Here is a 20,667-nt window from a genome sequence, read left to right on the forward strand (position 1 = left end):
AAAACAGTAAAAAGGAGGCGTTTCAGACGTCGTGGTACATTTTCTGATGCAGCTGCCGTAAACAACTTCGTGACGCTGCCGCCAAATACACAAAACAATTACTTTGACAATCATGTTACATTATTTTTAAAATGTTTCCTTTTCTTTTTCATAACTTCTTTAACACATGACATCGCTGTGAAGCTGGTATTTTGCTATATATATATATATCACAGCGACACTCATAACAGTGACAAAACAATTACATTGACAATCATGTTACGTTATTTTCAAAATGTTTCCTTTTCTTTCTCTTTTCTTCTTTAACACACTACTTCTCCTGCTAAGCGTGGTATGTATATATATATATATATATATATATATATATATATATATATATATATATAGATACATAGATATATATATATATATATATATATATATATATAGATAGATATGAGAACAACACTCATATCAATGACAAAACAATTACATTAACAACCATGTTACGTTATTTTTAAAATTTTTCCTTTTCTTTTTCGTACCTTCTTTAACACACTACTTCTCCGCTGCGAAGCGCGGGTATTCTGCTAGTCATATATAAGGGGCCGCCTCCCTTCAGTGAGCAGTGGATGTCGCGTGGAAGAGGACAGAGCTGGAGAGAGGACGGGAGGCGGTCAAAGAGAGAGAGGCACTGGAAGAGTGAGGCCTGGACTTTGGGGAATCAGTGCAAGAGGCACTGGGGTTTGTGGTGCACGTGACTTTTGTATATAATTAATTGTAAATAAACAGTGTGTGGGTGAAACTATGTTGTCCGTCTGTGTGTGTCCGGGCCAGAGTTCACAATATATATATATATATATTATACAGCCACTTCGTGTCTCTGCTGCTCGCGTATGTGGATTTCACTTTCACCAAAATACAAATCTTTTAATTCTCGCGGATACGCCTCCTCACTGGAAAGAAACAATACTTTTCCGATAGCAACACGAATTAGACGATCTACAAGTCTCTGACTTAAAGTTTAATCTGAACAATATATTCGATCTCTTTCATTGTTCCGTTATTTCACCGAGAAATAATTTTCATTTGTTTGTACTAATGCAATCTTTACTATCAGTTTTTTTGAGACTTTTGAATTTTCGTACTTTCATTATCTCTAACCTGTTTTGCATGTGTATTATGTCAGCATTTTTTAATTCTTTACAACTTTCTACTTTGTCATCTACTCTTTGTCTTTTATTTCCTGCCCCGGGTGTGGTTGAATCTCTAGGCACAAAGTCTCGTCTCACGGGACATGAAAATATCTCTCTGAAGAAGTCATATCTCGTCCCAGGCTAAAAAGTCTCGTCCCTGGATTTTTTTTATTATAGCACAATCTATTTTATTTGTTTATTCCTTATTCACAGCATTGCTTTTCAAGCGACAGACTTAAAATTGTACATATCGATACCTCACATCTTAAGTCAGGTTTCCAGTATATAACTTTCTAACTTGTACACCCCCAGGGTGAGGCCTGGTGTCAGAGCAAGTACTAAGAAATATTAGTGTGATGCATCAAAAAAAAAAAAAACACCGCATGCTTGTCTATTAACCAACAAATGTAGCTTTGATAACCCATAACATTTTTTACACTTTGTCAAACTTTCCTCCTTTTCCTTCAGAAATGCAATGTTTGCAAATGAGATTCAGCAATAGCTTTACACGTTGAAATGATTCCACTGACAAAATAGCTTTGTATACTTCGTATAAATACTTTGTAAAGTAAAAAACATTAGTAAAAATTCAAACTATAAAAGTTCAAACAAAAATGGAGAAAAACTTGAAGTAGCAAAGAAAAGATTGTTTAAGGAAAGTTCTGTTTAAAGCTTATAAATCTAGCTTAATTTCAAGTTTTCTTATTCAGTTGAACCATTTCTAAACAGTCAGAAAAATCTATGCATATCCCATTTTCATGTTGTAAATGGGTCTTTCAGTCCCTGCTAGCTAAGGGACCAATTCCAAACACAAACTGACTCAGTTAAACTGTATTGCAGATTATGGGAGGAAAGTTATTTTGAATTAACTTACAGGGGGTAAAAGACTATATTCTAAAGCTATAATAAGATTGTATTCTACTTTACTTAAGCAAACACTAGTATGAGTTTAATGTAAAGCATTAACTTTCTAAGATTGGCTCTTATACTAGTCTTCAGCCTGCACTGTACTCTCAATGTACATGCCACATTAGCAATTACCACGGCCTACTCCAATATTATCAAAACATAACAAATAAAACACAGGTCAGACAATTTTCTTTCTATGTCACCAATTTCCAATTAAATCCAAAGTATTTCTCAGATTTTGGAATATTTCATTTTTCTCTTGCAAGAGTTGTTTTAACCCCTAAATATTGATATATCAAAATGTCCTTTTTAAGCGGATACCTACTGATCTAGCTGTATAAATCCTGCCAAAAATGCCAAGGTAACCATCAGGACTAGAAAAACGAGTCTTTTAATTTCTGAACTACTAAATACTGCAAGGCATCAAAGGTTCATTTTCTCTTGGCTCTTCATTCATGAATGGTTTTATTTTCTTCTCTGTTGTAATCTGGCCACACAGTAGTACTCTCATACTTACCCAGTTTCTTTCTCTTTTCCGCTCTCTCCCCCAGTCCTACAGTAATTTTCTGAGATCATTCTTAAATTTGGGGGCACTGGCACAAAGGTTTTTACAGCTGGATAACCCCTTCTGATGACAACCTCTTTTGGTTGCCTTTTACAAAGAAGTGCAAATTTATTCTAATCCCAGGTAACAGGAGTCATCTGGCCATAGATAATGTGAAATACAAAATGAATGACAAAATACATACTGCATTTATACAACAGTGATATTTCAAGTTAATCTGTAAAGACTAAAAAACAAACATGTATATACAGCGGGGAAAATAAGTATTGAATGCGTCAACATTTTTCTCAGTAGATATATTTCTAATGGGGCTATTGATATGAAATCTTCACCAGATGTTGGTATGAACCCAAGTAATCCAAACATACAAAAAAATCTAAACAAATAAATCCATAAATTGTGTAATAAAGTGGAATGACACAGGAAAAAAGTGATGAACACATGAAAAAAGGAGGTGCTAACAGGCATGGAAAACCAAGAAATCAGCTGAAATCTTTCAGTATTTTGAAAGCAATTCTGCCCCCTATCAGTGCAAATTAACATAAACTGGTTTAGTCCTAATTCATGGCCTATAAAAAGGTTTCTTCATATACCAAGGTATACACAAGAAGCATCTCATGATGGGTAAAAGCATAGAGCTCTCTCAAGACCTTCGCTTGATAAGAATCTACAGCCATCTACCAGGATGCTGAAGAGGAAACAAGGGTGGACATTTCAGCACCAGACAATAATCCCAAGCACAGAGAATGGCCCAGTCAATCCCCCAATTTGAATCCAATTAAAACTCTATGGAAAGAACGGAAGATCAGAGTTCACAGAAGAGCCCCCTGGAACCTTCAAGATTTGAACACAGTTTATGTGGAAGAATGAGCCAAAATCATACCTGAGCAATGCATACGACTAGTTTCTCCTTACAGGAGACATCTTTAAGTGGTCATTATCAACAAAGGCTTTTCTACTAAATATTAAATAAATTTCAGTAAGCATGTTAAAAACTTATTTTCCCCATTGTATTATTAATAGTTACTACTTCATACACAAGTTCATAAACCTTTATTTATCTTTACAACACTAGTCAACAAGACCAAAAAAAAAAAGTCCTGCAGGTGAAAATACTTGAATTGTATAGTACTTTGTGTGCAGAATTGTTTTTAGAATTAATCTATCACGTAAAGTGATGTACAATGTAAATTTGAAAATATACATTTACACACTTATTAAAATTATATGTCTAATTTAGAAATTTTTTGATTTTCTGCAGCACTTTGTCTCAGGTACATCACTTTTATTAGACTAGCAATAGTCAGCATATATGTTGGAAATGTCCTGGTGAAAATTGTTCACCATGTTGATCGTTGACCGCACTGAGCTTTTCAGGGAAAAAGTCTATGTGGGAGTTCAAGAATTTTTTTTCCAATGACACATTGCACACAGTTCTTTTGTATGACTTGAGAAGGTCACTCACTATTTCAGGATAGTTTTTATCCATAGAATTTCCTAAAACATTTCTGCAGACACTTTTGAGTACTGCCAAGTGGCTTTCTCAACTTCATTCAACTCTTTATCAACTTTTTAACACTTCACTGATCTGAGGACCCTCAAAACACCTTCTTTAATCTTCAAATCACTAACAAGGGAATTGTATTTCTCATGTACATAAATCCTATTTGTACTTTATTCTTTGCTTTTCATAAGTCCAAGTTTGTTAAACTTCTTTAGGGCCAAAGAATGGACTATTAACCACATTCTTCTTTTCTGAAAATATTGAGGCACATTTTGGTCACTCTTTCTAAACAAAATGATTCTTCTTTCCCTATACTCTTCCATGTACACAAAAAAACAACCGTGTTTGGTTTAACCAAGCTGCAAACCTGGGAAAAGATGAATCACTGTTAGATCTCCAGATATTTCACTTATGTTATTGATACTGAAGTGTAATTATGTTATCATATATCAGATAAATGTTATTAGCATGTCCCATAGGTACCTTTTCCCCACTGCCATTTCCCATACCATAACAAATTAAACCAAATTGAAGACTGTCTGAGAGACACATGCTTCTTCTGTTTGCTGAAATAAAAATGAATACTTTTTATGTACCAGTAACAGTAAACAAACACTATTATACTCTTGTTTAACCAACATGTATGTAACATTTGATTATCCATCAGATTGTGAGGAAAGTGATGTTAACTCTAATGATCAGAAAGAACAATTTATTCATTATGCAACAGTTGGCAAAGGAGATGGAGGAATTACAATTGCAAAATTTGATGTTGTTTGGCATGTTCGTTGCTGTCTAGTCAGTTAATGCCATTTTCCAAAAATCACCACAAAATTCTGCAAGACTCCTAGCAGCCAACAATGAGTTTATACTCACGTTTCATGAACCATTCCAGTTGTGCTGTCTATAACCTCAATCGCCTCATCCCCAGTACACCAGTTCAAACTTTGTTTTTCATCAGAGTTACTGGTGTCATGCACTACATTGCCCCCTCGGAAGAAGTAGATGTGACTTATAGTGAATGGATATGGCAGCTTCATCAATGGGCCTTCACCTAGCCGAAAGTTAATAACCTCTGAAACATGTTCTATGTTGTGACCCTGGTCTCCTAGAATATAAAGAAGCAGAATTTAATACAAACTTCCAAAATACAATGAACAAGCAATCTGCAAAATATGAATATTTCCTATTTATACAAGTTGTAACCCCAATTATACTTTACATACTTCGATCAGCAGCAACATTAAAACCACCAGCCTTATATTGTTTAGGTCCCCCTCATGCAGCAAAAACAGTTCTGACCCACTGAGACATGGACACCACAAGACCCCTGAAGGTGTCCTGTGATATCGTGCAATGATATGTTAACAGCAGATCCTTTCAGTACTTTAAGTTATGAGGCAGGGTGCCTTCATGGTTTGGACTTGTTTCTCCAACTCATCTCACAGATGCTTGATTGGATTGAGACCTGGGGACTTTGAAGACCAAGTCAACATCTTGAAATTTTTGTCAAGTCCCCCAAACCATTCCTGAACAATTTTATCAAGCATTTGTGCTACAGTAGCTCTTCTGTGAGATTGGACCAGACAGGTTAGCCTTCACTCACCACGTGCATCAATCAGCCTTGAGCGCCCATGGTCCTGTTGCTGGTTCACCGGTTATCCTGCCTTGAACCACTTTTGGTACTACAGTCAGTGGTTTTAATGTTGTGGCTGATCGGTGTATATGCACGTATTGGCCATAAGAATTCTTGTGACCATGCTTTAGCAAAAATTGGTTTACCTACCCAGAACAAGGCTGGTAATATAAAATGGTGTGATGAAGTGACTCAGCAGTGCCCCCTGTACCCCCAGCATTGACCAACGTGTTAGTTTGTCAGAACCAGACATGCAGCAGATCCGGGAAGCAGATATCTTTGGATTTTGATTGATTACATTTATGAGTGAGCCATGGCTATGACACTGCAACTTCAAAGACTTGGGATTATTCCTACAGAGAATCAGAAATTGTCAGTGGAAATCATATCAACAATTTCTCCCCACCTGTCTACAACCAATCTTACTTCAAAATGCACTGAGCTGGTCCACGTGGAATTACGTTGGTATACAAGTGGAGGAAGGTTCCTGGCTTAAAGCACAGCAGTGAGGAATCATTAGACTTGCAAAATAAAGAATTCTTTTGGACTTCAGGATCTCTGCAATAGTAAAGCAAGAGCTGCTTGAAGAGGAATCTGTAGAAAACAAGACAAAAACAGCATTTGCTGTATAAGCTAAACAATCTATGGTAGCATATCCAAATACATTCTTGAAATTAAATATTTTACAGAAACTGCACAGTAAGAAAATTTGGAAGGCCAGAAAGTGTTTTATATTAATATTATTCACATAAAGCAGGTTGTTGCAGTCAGATGGTAGAAAAATACAGAATCAGCCTAGCAAAACGAACAGTAATAAAGACGTTTTATTTCTTTGTTCACCCTGTAAAAATGCAGAATCAAATATATTATGTGTGCTGCCTTACAAAAGCAGCATGTGTTAATTAGCTGAGCATACCTTTTCAAAGCTCGTCGAGCAATGACAATGGCATGGCAGTCATGAACAATGCATCCAGAGTATGACAACCAATCACTGCAGCATGCATCTCCAGTTCCCAAAGCAATGCACTGATAATGGTCTTGTTTCTGTCCACACTCACTGAAACTCTCTACAAAGAAACAGAGTCATTAGTGAGCAGGATGAAGAAAGCAAGAATCTGATGTAGTAAATACTAAGGTCATTTCTCCTGGTAATATACTTAATAAATTGTAATAAATAACAGATGAAGTACCACAATGCTTTTGATATGCTAATTCATCATAGACCTAAGAGACTTGACAGCTACTCCTCTATCAATTTTCATGCTGTGACAGATAGGGGGCACTATCGCTCCCTTGAACCCTTGTCTAAGACGTCAGACACCAGGTAAAATTCCAATAATCGACTTTATTAATACAGCACAGTGCACAAAGCACCCTCCTCTCCACAATTCTCATTAAACAATACACAATCACTAATCAATACAATCCTCCACACTCCCAGACGCGTTGCCACCATTCCATCCAGCTCAGCTCACCGTCTGGGAGCTGCCACAGTCCTCTTATAGTCCATGACACGGAAGTGCTTCTGAACCCCCCAGTACATGTGACTTCTTAGCACTTCCGGGTCAGATCAAAACTCTTCTTTTTCTTCACCCCGGAAGCATGTCATTCCCCTTGTCCATGTGACTCGGACGTACTTCCAGGGCGTAGGGCAAATAATATTCTTTGCTCCTCCCTGCAGCTCCATCTAGCGGCACCTGGGGTATCCAGCAGGGCTGTGGATGAAAACTCCATTGTGCAGGATTCCCTTCTGGTCTTCGGGGCACCTCCATGCTGCAGGGAGGGCTCCATCTGGCGGCCAGAGGGTATTGGCCGGGATGACAAGCCGGCCATAGACCACAATGCCTACTTGTGAAATCGAACCTATATCTGTTGTAATGACACTTCTAGGCCTTAGGAATTCCAAAGATAAAGACAAAGTTGTCAAGAGCCCCTGGGTGTGAACCAGAAACACCCTGATGGCAAGTCTATTCCTGAATGCAAGAAAACTGTTGTTGGATGGCCTGCAATTGACTATTGTATGTTAATATGTTCTTAACAATATGTCAATTTCTAAACCTAATAGAAAAGTTAACATAGAATACAGATAGTTTCAAGAGAAGTGGACGACTGATTATTTTCTCCATCATGTTTAATGTCACAGTTACCTATCTGATCTGCAAGGGAAAAGTTGTGATTCTTAAGGAACATAACCTTAAGCTGTATTACTCTGTTACACATGCAGAGCATTGTGCTAGGTAGGAAGAGTTACTAAACTTCGATGAGCCAGGAAAACATTTACAGAAATACAGTTTCTGAAAAGTTGCATTTTTCAAGTTGCATATCCTCAGCTCAGAGAAGGTGGCATTGCTAAGAGGCTCGAGTCTGCCTTCAAATACTGTGGCAGAGCAGATTAATGAGTTATCAGACCATATTTACGATCAGCTGTGTGTCAAACTGAGAAGTTCCCGTTCCTATTGGTTAGCACTTGATGACAGCACCGATATCAATGACAATGCTTAGATTGGTTTAGCAGAGGCAGGATTCTTGAGAGATTTTTTTGAGTTGAGAGGGTCAATCAGAACGATTATGAAAGCAGGCAGACAGCAGGTTTCTGAGTTTAATAATTCCAAACGAGTAATTGACCTAGCATTGTTGTTGCCATAATACAAGAGCAGAACATACTCATTCTGAAACTGCAGGCACACCAACTTGTTACTGTGGTTTAAGACAGTGTGAAGTCAGTTTCCATAATCAGTTTTTTTTTTTTTTACTTTTATTGATTTTATTCAAATCAAAAAACATTCCATACACATAACTCAAGTTTTACAAAAAAAAAAAAGGTTTGAAACAAATCAACCCCCACCACCGAGAAAGAGAGCTAAGCCAGCAGTGTAAATAATAAAAATAAGTGAATAGATAAATTAGTAAATGGAGTAAAATAGGAGAGAGAACCTGCTTCTTCAAATTAAATGCTTATTCTAAACTGTTATTGATTAGATCCTGCCAGATTTTGAAAAAGTTTTGGACAGATCCTCTAAATGCAAATTTGATTTTTTCCTGTTTCAAAAAGTATAACACATGAGTTAACAACTGACTTAGAATAGGTGAGTTAGGATTCTTCCAATTGAGCAAAATAAGTCAACGTGCCAGTAGTGTAGTAAATGCAATTACTGTTTGTTTGTCCTTCTCCACTTCAAGCCCATCTGGGAGCCCACCAAACACAGCTCTTAATGGGTTAGGAGGTATTGTGAAACCAAGGCTGTCTGAAAGGCATTTAAAGATTTTGGTCCAAAATGATGCTAATTTGGTGCAGGCCCAAAACATGTGGCCCAGTGAGGCCGGAACTTTATTGCAGTGTTTGCAGGTTGAATCTTGCCCTGGAATATAATCACATTTTTATTGAAGAACACGGCACATTGAGAAAAATCTCAGCCACCTCCCAGCATTCAACACTGTTACAGCAGAGACTATTATGTTCAGTGTTAAAGTGTATGTTTATTAGTTAGTTATTTAAGGAGCTTCCGTAAAAAGCCAAATTTCCCCCTAGGGATAAATAAAGTTCTATCTACTGTATCTATGTTTCTGCCATTGACATCTTACAGCAAGAATTTGGCCAGTGATTTGATGACCTTAAAACACATCTAGGTATTTGTAGACTTCTCCTCATTTGATGTGGACAGTGCTCCAAGCACACTTCACATGGACCTTTAAGACTTGCACTGCAGCAACAACAAAGCAAAATTTAGAAATGCACAAGGAAAACAAGACATGATTGCAATATTTCTGTGAGAGTTACCCACCATCTTCCCAAAGCTCTACAAACTATGCAAGTGGATCATATCTTTATGGCAGCACATACTCTGTGAGAAGCTTCACCCTCAAATATGAGCATAAGAAGTCAAAATATAGGTCCAGGCCATTCTCAGGGTTTCCAATGCCATCTCCCTCAAATAAAATGTTACTAATTTCATTCAGTAGTAGAACTGCCAAGTTTCTGGTAGTAAGAAATAAACAAAAACTGATCAGGTGACCAGGAGGTTCATTTATTAATACCAAAATTATTTTGGTCCCAAAATTATTCCAATTTGGGAGTATTTGTGAAATGGCTAAATACGAATATGCAAATGCTAAATTTGTGTAATTCATTTGGTTGTTGAAAACTAATGTTAAAGAGCATAAACTGTAAAATAGGTTAATGTAATAAATGCATGTCATATATCTGGTAGGTACACTGGCAAATGTAATGCAGTCTACCAGTTGGTCTAAATGTAACATCAGTCCTACTAATATTCTAATTCTAGAAATAATAAAATCTTATATGCCTGGAAAGTTTCAATGCAATACTGTTAAATATGACAGCATTATATGTATTTTTATTATACACAGTTAATAACTGAAATACTTCATAACAAATAAATGCAATAAAATTTCTAAATGTGTCTAGTTGGTCTTTTGCCTTTGGAAACCCTTGAGGTTTACTTTCTCCAGCATCTTTGCCAGCTAGATTTTCTAGTTTTCCTTTCCTCTGTAGCATTCTCATGACAACAGCATATGTTAATCAAATGGAAATTAACTTTTACCATTTTAACCATTTTTTATAACATGGTGTTTTTTGTACTACTTCTAAAGCACTTTAAGCTTCACACATTATGAAAATGTGCTTTGAATAAAGTTGATATTGTAATGATCGTTGTTACCATGTAGTGAAACTGAATAATTGAAATTGCAATGATTTAAATGCATTGCATTGGTCAAATTTGAAACACATTAATGAATTAGCTTTTCAATTTCTTAAGGAGCAATGTCATTATTTTAAGTGTGTAATATTTATAGGCAGGAGAAGATAGATTTTACAAAGCTTACAAAATGTAACAACCAAAGGTCAAATTCATCTCAAAGATAACGCCTAAATTATGGACAGATTCAACTATATTAAAATGTAAGCCTTTTGAGGCAAAACTCTTCAGTACTTCCTCTGTTTGTTGGATTAACATTCATGAAAAAATTTAAATAATAATAATGCAAATAATTTAATCAGCTACTGCTTTATAGGTTTATACCATCATTATTACCACATGTGCAGAGTATAGTGAAATTGTAAGAATTGTAACATCAATATAGCATTTTCCTAATGACATTATTATGTGAAATTATTTGGTTCAATTCGTAAATTCAACTAATTATCACCGGTTTATTATCATGTTTCCAAATCACATCAATGTAACAAGAAGAAAAAAAAAATACATGAAACCATAACTAAAACATACTGAGAAGTATTTGTAATTGGTAAATCAACCAAGAAAAGTGCCTGGCAGCCCTATCAAATTCTTAAGCCTGTGTAATGGAACACTATTACCAATAGTGGTGTTTCCCCTACCACTGAAATTAGTTAACAGGCCAGTAGTCTGTAGGCACCGCCACCACCTCCATGGTTTGGGGTGGAGAAATTCAGTATCCAGTCTTAAAACAAATCAAATTTATCAAGGTACTATACATTTTCAAAAGACACATGCTTTACCCAAGTGCTCGATGGCATATGTTGACTTTCCAGTTTTCTTTAAGTCAAAAATCATGCGGGATGCATATTCACATTATGGAATGTGTGTTAAAACTTAGAACCAGGAGGTACATTTAACACTAGAATTACCAGAGTCTACGAAAAAACTTGTAGATCTGGCCCGCCTTAAAACCGTTCGCACCTCTCCGCCAGCGTCCTTTATCCTGTAAATGTGCCGATAAAGACAAGCTGCAAGCAGCCAGCTATTCCATCCCCCCACCGACTTAGAACGTGCACAAACATCTCCCAGCTAATGCCTTGATTGATTATCTGGGAGTGAAGTGGAATTTTAGAGTGGAAATAATAGATCGTTATTTGGAACACATGCATTTCATGTGTGTTCCGTTCCTACAGTAATCCGTGTAAACACATTGTAAAAACAGAAACTTTTTCATTTTTAGTAATAAATGTTTTTCAGGGCCTCAGTGACCTGAGTTCGATTCCCCGTTGGGGAGAAACTGTTTTTTCTTTTTAACCTCAAATGGACATAAAATTTATAAATTGGTATGTACTGTCAGTTAATGAGATTGTTATATTTTCATGTGGGGTGCTCCTTTTAAAATATTTTTTTAACAATTGAGATTGAAATTAACATGAACAAGTGTACTTATAACTGTTATTTTTAAGATCCATAACACACAGACAGAGCACTGCGTAATACAGAGACAGACGGGCAGATTAGTCACTGTACTGAAAGAAAAAAAAGATCAACATGTGCATTGATCCTGCTACACTGAACAAGCTCACGCACTTATTGTACTGTACAAGTACATGAAAATTATATCAAGTAGTTATCTTAGCATTCTCAATGTTCAGAGAGCAGGAATATCATGAAGTGAATGTATTCTGTGGGGCAATCGCTGCCGGTGCCTCCTCAGTACAAGAGGAATTAAATTTAAGAAGCACATACCGATTTAACATGGCTCGGGGAACACTTAACACAAAGCATTTAATGTGTGTGAACGATAGGGGGCGCTCTCGCTCCCTTGAACCCCTGTCCACGACTCCAGACACCAGGTAAAAGTCCAAATGTTGACTTTATTTTTCTTCCACAGTGCACAAAGCACACTCTCCACCACAATACTCATATAAATCAACAATTCTCAAATAAACCAATCCTCCAGCTCCCAGACGCGTTGCCACCCTTCCACCCAGCTCAGCTCGTTGTCTGGGAGTTCCCATAGTCCTTTTATACTCCCTGACCCGGAGGTGTTTCTGCCCAACAGTCCACAAGTCCTTATTCCTTCCGGGTCAGGGTAAATAGTAATTTTCTTCAACCCGGAAGTCCGTCGCTCTTCCTATGACGAACCTCCGGGTCACAGGGCACGAAGAAGCCCTCGGTCCTCCCTGCAGCTCCCTCCTGTGGCCCCCACGGCCTCCAGCAGGGCTTTGCATAAAAACTCCATTGTCCATGATGCCCTGCTGGTCTTCTGGGGACCTCCACGCTGCAAGGAGGGCTCCACCTGGCGGCTTGGGGGTATTGGCCGGGATAAATGGCCGGCCATCCTTCACATGTGCTATATAACTTACAAAGGGGTTTGAGAAAAGCTAGTAAATTAAATATTCACTTTACGATGAAGTTTAGTTTACGATGTTCTACTTTAATGACAAATTACGAGGATAAAGTCAACATGTCGACTTTAATCTTGACATAAACGGCAAGAATAAAGTAGAAATGTCGAGAATAAAGTCGTGTTGTTACACTATTACACATGTAGCCCATCTACTCTAACTGTGTGTAGAAAGGGGCCCTGAGTTCTTTACTCCAATGCCTAAATTATTATGATTTTAATTGTTTTAATATTTTACGTCTCGGGTTAATTGAACAAAACATTATTAATTACGTATAGCAATATACTGGACAGGTAATAACAAATAAATAAAGGTAGATTAAGTTACCTGTTACATTTGTTCCCAAACCAATTGTTTATACTAAACAAACTTATAAAAAACACCAAGAAACTAGGTTATAAAACAATGATAAACTCCCTGTTTAATTATAAACCGACAAAACACAAGTAATAAACTGGAAATAATCAAGAACTATATTACACTATTAATAATAACAACACATTCACTCTTTTTCTATTTAAAACAAAACGTTGCAGGCCTGATTCGTGGCTTGTGAGCGTCGCGACCAAAAACCTATCGGTCCCTTCACTCCACCAGGAGCAACAAAACAAAATAAAAAGTACCCTACTTGGCAATGTGGTTATCAGTCCAGCAAATCCTTCCGACCTCTCCGCCTCTGTCGACAAGCAGGGAACCGCTGCTGAGCTAATCCAAAAGCATCTCCAATTAAACGAACGTCCACCAGAAGCGTGTTGAGCTGAGTTAGCTGCTGCCTCTTCACCTTGCTACTTTACCTCACTGAGTTAACGAGTGGTTTATTCGCCAGATAGACACTGCGAACGTCTAATTGAAATTCTCCTTCTAAATCAGCAGTTCATATTCAAGTAAATTATCGTGCTGATAATTTGTCTCCCAAACTTTCTGCTACACCAACTTGGCGTCCCGCTCTCTCTTTCTCCTCGCTCTCCTTTTTTTATCTCTCGCGGTTCTTCCACCACCTTCCATTTTTTTTAACCATCCGGTTATCAAAATAAAAGTCTGCATAACCAGGTGAATTAAACTACTATACTAAAATGAACAGTTTAAAACAACATTTACATTTTTTACATCAGTAACTTATTTATATAAATCAGTTAGTTAAGCACAATTTTACCTGGGCTACACACAGTACCAGGGTACATTACACTGTATTGAAAAAAACTAAAACTAGTACAACTTGGCTTGCAGTATTATCTAGTAGTATTGAAACAGTATTTACACATTTGAACATAATGGTCCACATCCGACCTTTTAAAACCAAAGTATCTCTAGGCAACGGGCGCAACTCCTTTTTTTCGGCAAAAGTTCTTCTGTGTCATCATGTTCAACTTTTTTGTCAGCTACAGCTTCAGTTTCGGAGTGTTCTCTGTCCATTTTCACCTACACTACTGCATGTACTCCACTGCATGCCTATTTAGCAATGTAGCAGTGAAAAACAGCCCCCCTTGAACAGTTTCCCGCTACGCCACGTTCTAAACGTCGTTTAGACAATTTAAACTGGTGTTGCAGTATAAGAAAAATCCATATCATAACAAAAATAAAAACAGGTTTTCATTAGGAACCGGTACACCGTCCAGCACTACTACCAAACCTAACTGTTGTACATGTAAACTCTGCATGTTCTCCCTATACGGAGAATTTGTCCTCCTGTTAAAAAAATACAGGCAGGTTAAGTTGATTTATGATTCATAATTGGCCCAAGTATGTAAATAAGTGGGTCACACATTAGACTGCCACCTTAATAATAATAATACATTTTATTTATATAGCACCTGTCCCATGCTCATGGCGCTTGTCCAGGATTTGGCTGTCTGACCCTGAATTGGATTAAGTGGGTTTGAGAGCAAATTATGTGTGTTATATCAGTTGGCTGACAGTATCAGTAAGTTATCAATAAATAAATACATATGTCACAGTATTCTTAAAAGTAATAGAAAGATTAAATGCACTTTTGGGAAAAAAATTTTAAAAAGATCTTTACATAACTAACACTTGAAATTATAACATACAGTACATGTTTTTTCCCCAATAATTCCTGTACTGGAAATCCACATTCAGTTTATAAAAGCTGTACATAGCACCTTTCATAGCGATTACACATTGTGTTACAAAGCAGTTGACATAAAGCAGATATGTATGTTTGGAAAATTAAACACAAATATACTTAAATTGATTACTTATTTTCCATTTAATCAAACATATAATTAAGTTTTACAATGAAGAAATCTTAATTAATTTAAATAACGTTTGACTTCCATCTAGGGGGCGATCCAATGGCAAATAGCAGCCCTGAAGCAGTCTTCCAAAGCTCTATCATCTGCAGAACCTTACCAGAAGTGCCGGATAACGCCATGTTTTCAAGTTACAAAGTTCCCCAAATTTATTTCTTATAAAACACAGAAAACCCATGGAAAAAACTGTTTTCAGGGAATAAAAGTGTCAAATCAAAATAGATTAAAAATCGTTATAAATCAGTTTTCAAAACGCTTACGTTGTGTACATTGGTAACCATACTAGAAAACAAAAATATTAACTTAAAAAATATAAAACGAAATTCAATGCCATTTGGAAGACATACAGATATTCTGCACAAGCTGTGAAAAAAATCAAAGCAATCGGTGGCATGGATCACAAGATTTTAATAAGCTATTTAAACACCTCTAAGCAAGTGCACTTTAGGTGAAAGGTTGATCAGAAGGCTAAGACCTTGTAGGGAATTTTTTGGAGCAATGCAATCGGCAATTTTAAAGGTTGTTGACTTCTTAGATAATTGTGTCAATTAATAATCGCATGTCTTCCCCTAGATAACTGCAATTAAAATTTTTTTCATGCTTTATGACCAAGAGCACAGAGCGGAGCAGCGAGCAGAAGCATACAGCACAGAGCGGAGCAGCGAGCGGATGCACAGCACAGAGCGGAGCAGTGAGAGGAAGCACAGCACAGAGTGGAGCAGCAAGCGGAAGCACAGCACAGAGTGGAGCAGCGAGCGGAAGCACAGCACAGACCGGTGTCGTCTCCCACATACACGTTGCCCTTCGCAAACACCCGAGTAAGTTCAACTGAAGTAAAGCCGGCAGCTGACCAGGAGAAATAACCGGCAGTGAGAAATCAAAGTTGATCGTTCAGCGGGTGGTAGAATCTTAAAGCCGACAGTCTCTTAGTGATTCAGCTGAACACGGAAAGCGCCGAAGCACTTACAAAAACGGCGCAGATGACATCAACACTAAACGTAAATTCGATATGCTCTCTGCCCGTTGAGGGCACATTTAAATGTTGTGTTTCCTGCAGCATGTACAGCTCAGGTTTTCCAACCGACAGTGTAGACAGCTTCACCTGCCAAAATTGTTTAGTTAATTTAGAGTTGGTCAGGAAAATACGCAAATTGGAGGACCGCGTTAGGAACCTGATAGCAATTAGGCAAACCGGAAATTGGATCGACTCGGTTTGGTTAGAAAATTTGTCTACTTCTGATTCGGATTCAGTCTCTCCAGGTCCCACTGTGGTCAGTGCGCGGCCGAAGTCAGCAGCACCAATTCAACCACAGGGTGATTGGGTAACAGTAAGACGGGGGTCTAAGAAGCCAAAATTTTGTCCCCAGCACCCAGGTCACCAATTCGGACCCAGAACAGATTCTCAGCACTCCACAGCGCACCTGTGGAAACTGAGAATAATGCTCATAATTGTCGATTTCATAGTGCGGAATGTTAGAATTCCAAACTATGTTAAACCAGCAGTTAATGTTAAATGCCTCCCATGGGCCAAGATTTCTGGCATAGAGGCCACATTGGACTGTGTCGCCGACTATGAAGTACCTTATTTCTGCATGTCGGCACTAATGATATTTATTTACAGCAATCTGAGGTATTAAGGCAGAACTTCATCTCTCTATGCACCAAAGTTAAAACAAAATGTCAGAATTTAATTGTATCTGGTCCCTTACCAAGATTATACAGAGGAGATGTGATTTATAGCAGATTCCATTCCCTTCACTGCTGGCTAGAAACCTGGTGTGCAAAAAACATAGCGTTTGTGAACAATTGGGATGATTTTTGGGAAAGGCCTGGATTTTTCAAAAGAGATGGTCGTCATCCTAACTGGAGGGAATCTTATGTATTATCCCAAAATATGGCAGCAAAACTGCCTGGCTGACTGATCAGAGCACCATCCAGGCCACAGTTATGTGATCTTAAATCACAGGCTGTTGTTTATCCCACCTGTTACCCAAAATCCCTGTTGTGGGGTATTCAGCAAATTTAGTCTTGATACAAACCTTAAATTAATTGATAATCAAAAAATAAGGTGTATAATTAGACCAAGGGATAAAACTAGACCCTCCACCAGGGGCATATGTAATAGAAATTTAAAATATATCACCAGTTCAGAAAGAATCATGCAGTTTTAAATGCTGCTTATTGAACATTCGCTCTCTTGGCAATAAAGCTGTATTGGTAAATGATATTATATTAAGTACAAAATCTGATCTGTCTTCTCACTGAAACCTGGCTTAGTAAATGTGACACTGTTCCCCTAGCTGAGGCGTCACCAGATGGATACTCGTTAATTCATAAGTCTAGAGATTCCGGTCGAGGAAGAGGCCTCGGAATAATTCATTGTAACAAAATGCAAATCAAGTCTAAAAATCTAGGCGACTTTACATCCTTTGAGGCATTCATCTTAAATGTTAAAACAGATTTCAATAATTTAAAACAGATTTCAATAGTGCTAGTCTACAGACCACCAGGGCCATATTTATTGTTCATGACTGAAATTAACAACCTTCTATCTGATTTGGCTATAAATTATGATCACGTAGTACTGATGGGGGATTTTAATATACACAATGATGTAGAAACTGACACTTTTAGCAAATGTTTTACTTATCAGTAGGATTTTGTGAGATTGTCAAAGGTCCAACTCATAATCATAACACATTAGATTTAATTATCTATACTAATACTGACTAATCACTAATTCTCCAACTTCCCGTGTAGGTAGAAGGCTGAAATTTGGCAGGCTCATTCCTTACAGCTTACTTACAAAAGTTGGGCAGGTTTCATTTCGAAATTCTACGCGTAATTATCATAACTGGAACCTATTTTGTCGTCCATATACTATAATAGACTTCTGCTCAATGCCCGTGGGAGGTGGAGTTATACCTCCCACGTAATTTAGTGCCTGCCCATATAAGGCCGTTCATCAGCGGCAATCCAATAGAGACACTGCCGTTAAATATTCACGGGTGAAGGACTGTGCTTATGCAGAGGAAGATGAGATGGTCAGGGTGGTGTATGGCACAAACTCAGCGAAACTGCGAGAGAAACTTTTAAGTGCCGGGTCTTAGCTAACATTAAATACAGCCATGGACATTGCACGAGATGGCACCAGCACAGCTGGGAACCTTCGATGCATGTACACCGAGCGGCTCACGTGAACGGACGCAGTGCACAGACAAAAAGCAACAGTTCCAAAGAGTGCTGAACAAAAACCGAATTATATAACTGCGGAAACAAAGCACGGTGTGAACCGTAACTTTAAATTAAGTTTATAGACACTCCCGCTGCCGTTTGTCATGCCTACAAAGAGTATGGTATTCGCGAGATACAAGTTTAATGAGAAGACACGAGGTATAAACGAGACTTTGGATCACTTTCTTGCGGAGTTAAAATTGCTGTAGCAAGAAACTTTGAAGTGCCGGGTCTTAGCTAACATTAAATAAAGTCGTGGAAATCGCGAGATCACACGAGCACAGCTGAGAAGTTTCGATGCATGTACTCCGAGCGGCTCGCGTCAACTGACTTTGCAGGACTGGAAAAGATTAAATTAAGTTCATACACACGCTACCGCTAAATATTCACAGGCAATTTCCACAACTTACTACCGGGAATGCCTGTTGAACATCTTACATTCACGAGTTCCGATTTGGGTGGTGAACACTTCGATGAATGAAACCTGTTATCTTTACAACGGTTGACAAACATGGAATAAACTTGAACACAACACGTCCTCCAAATACGAACCTGACTGAATGAAATAATGCTAATCAAATCCTTGATGACAGCAACACTCATAACGGTCACAAGACTATTACATTGACAATCATGTTACGCTATTTTTAAAATGTTTCCTTTTCTTAACACAAGCACAGCTGAGAAGCTTCGATGCATGTACTCCATAACGCGTTAAAAAAATAACGCATTTAATCACACTTTGCATTACAAGCAAAGGGAAGCTTTTGTCAATGCATGATTTACTGGTACATCGATTACATTGATGCACACATCAGAGCTACAACAATATAAGAGTCGGAGGAAAGCGCGTTTCTAGGACTGATCGGAGGCAAATTTCACTTCAAAAGACTATCCGACGGAAGCCTTGATAAAAGCGTGGTTTGGTGCAAATTGTGCAAAAATGAGTTTGCATACCACCGAGGCACTTCAACCTTACAGTTCCATCTAAATGCAAAACATGTTACAGCAAGCACAGAAACTGTGTATGCTGTTAGCACTAGCAGTACGGGTTCGAGTACCAACAAAAGGTGTCGGCAGCCCAAACTTCATGAAATGACTGGCTTCAGGACCAAAATTAGTAAGTCAACAGAGGTCAAACTTACAAATTCTCTCGCAAAATACATTGCTTTGGACTGTAGATATGGGGTTAGAAAATGTGCCACAGTTAGCGTATTCTCAAGTAAAATTCAACAGCTTTAGGACATTAAAAAGCAAGCAAAATTAGATGCATTACAGAAAGCGGACTTTGTGGCTCTTACTGGGGATCATTGGACTTCCGTGACCGTTAGTAATTCTAATTACATCTAATTACAAAATGTTCAATGATCACACTGTTTTAGCCTACTGTACAAAATAATTTTGGCTAAGGTTACTCAGAGTTTAAAGATTAAGTTGGTCAAATTACCTTTTATGTTTCTGACTTATTTTTTTAAGAAAAACTGCACTTTAATGTTGAAATTTTTGTTATTATTATTTAAAGACAATACCATTCTGAAAATGTACTTAAAGTACAGTGGAACCTCGGTTTGCGAGCATAATTCGTTCCGGAAACGTGCTCGCAATCCAAAGCACTCGTATATCAAAGCGAATTTCCCCATAAGAAATAATGGAAACTCAGATGATTCTTTCAACAACCCAAAACTATTCATATAAAAATGATTAATACAACATATAAAGTAAAAATACATAAAATAAATTAACCTGCACTTTACCTTTAAAAAGAATCATGGCTGGTGTGACTGAGTTTCTAAACTCATGTGGGATTCCACCCAACGGGACGTTGCGTCCCAAAGCAATCGCAGTCTCCCAGCGCTGTAGCAGTTCGCCATATAAGCACATTTAAAAAGATCACAGACATGCTATAAGCGCCTGCCGTCAATGGGCGATACAAGAAACATTATAAACATCCTGCTGCAATAAATAACAGCGCTGTTGCTGTTTCAAGCTGAAGGCGGCTGGTGTGGTTAAAGTAATGAGACTCAGCTTCGTGTTTTGGGGCGCAAGATGGGGACTCGCACTTCACAGCGCGCACACACTCACACACAGTCACAATGCTGTAGTAAACAGTATACGCTCGTACAGATGACTATATGAGTGAGGCAAACAGACTCAGACGGAGAATAGGAGACAATTGCCCTCAAGAGAAGAGAGAGAGAGAGACTGCACTGTGAGCGAGCGAGCGAGATAAGGAGAAAAAGACACGCTTTGCGAGCAAGAGAGA

The 20,667-nt window shown here is 37.9% G+C and overlaps 1 protein-coding gene across 2 annotated transcripts in view; it reads right to left on the reverse strand.

Moving 5' to 3' along the window:
* adad2 (adenosine deaminase domain containing 2) overlaps nucleotides 1–20,667 on the reverse strand; it is a 114,483-nt gene that overhangs the window by 40,346 nt on the left and 53,470 nt on the right. For both annotated transcript variants that reach the window (XM_039771458.1, XM_039771457.1), the window contains 4 exons: nucleotides 6,706–6,856; nucleotides 6,216–6,383; nucleotides 5,940–6,142; nucleotides 5,030–5,261 (listed from right to left, as the gene is read on the reverse strand). In XM_039771458.1, the coding sequence (XP_039627392.1) occupies nucleotides 5,030–5,261; nucleotides 5,940–6,142; nucleotides 6,216–6,383; nucleotides 6,706–6,856 (754 nt within the window). The remainder of the gene's footprint in view (nucleotides 1–5,029; nucleotides 5,262–5,939; nucleotides 6,143–6,215; nucleotides 6,384–6,705; nucleotides 6,857–20,667) is intronic.

This window comes from Polypterus senegalus, chromosome 12 (genome assembly GCF_016835505.1).
Source record: "Polypterus senegalus isolate Bchr_013 chromosome 12, ASM1683550v1, whole genome shotgun sequence".
Taxonomy (NCBI): domain Eukaryota; kingdom Metazoa; phylum Chordata; class Cladistia; order Polypteriformes; family Polypteridae; genus Polypterus; species Polypterus senegalus.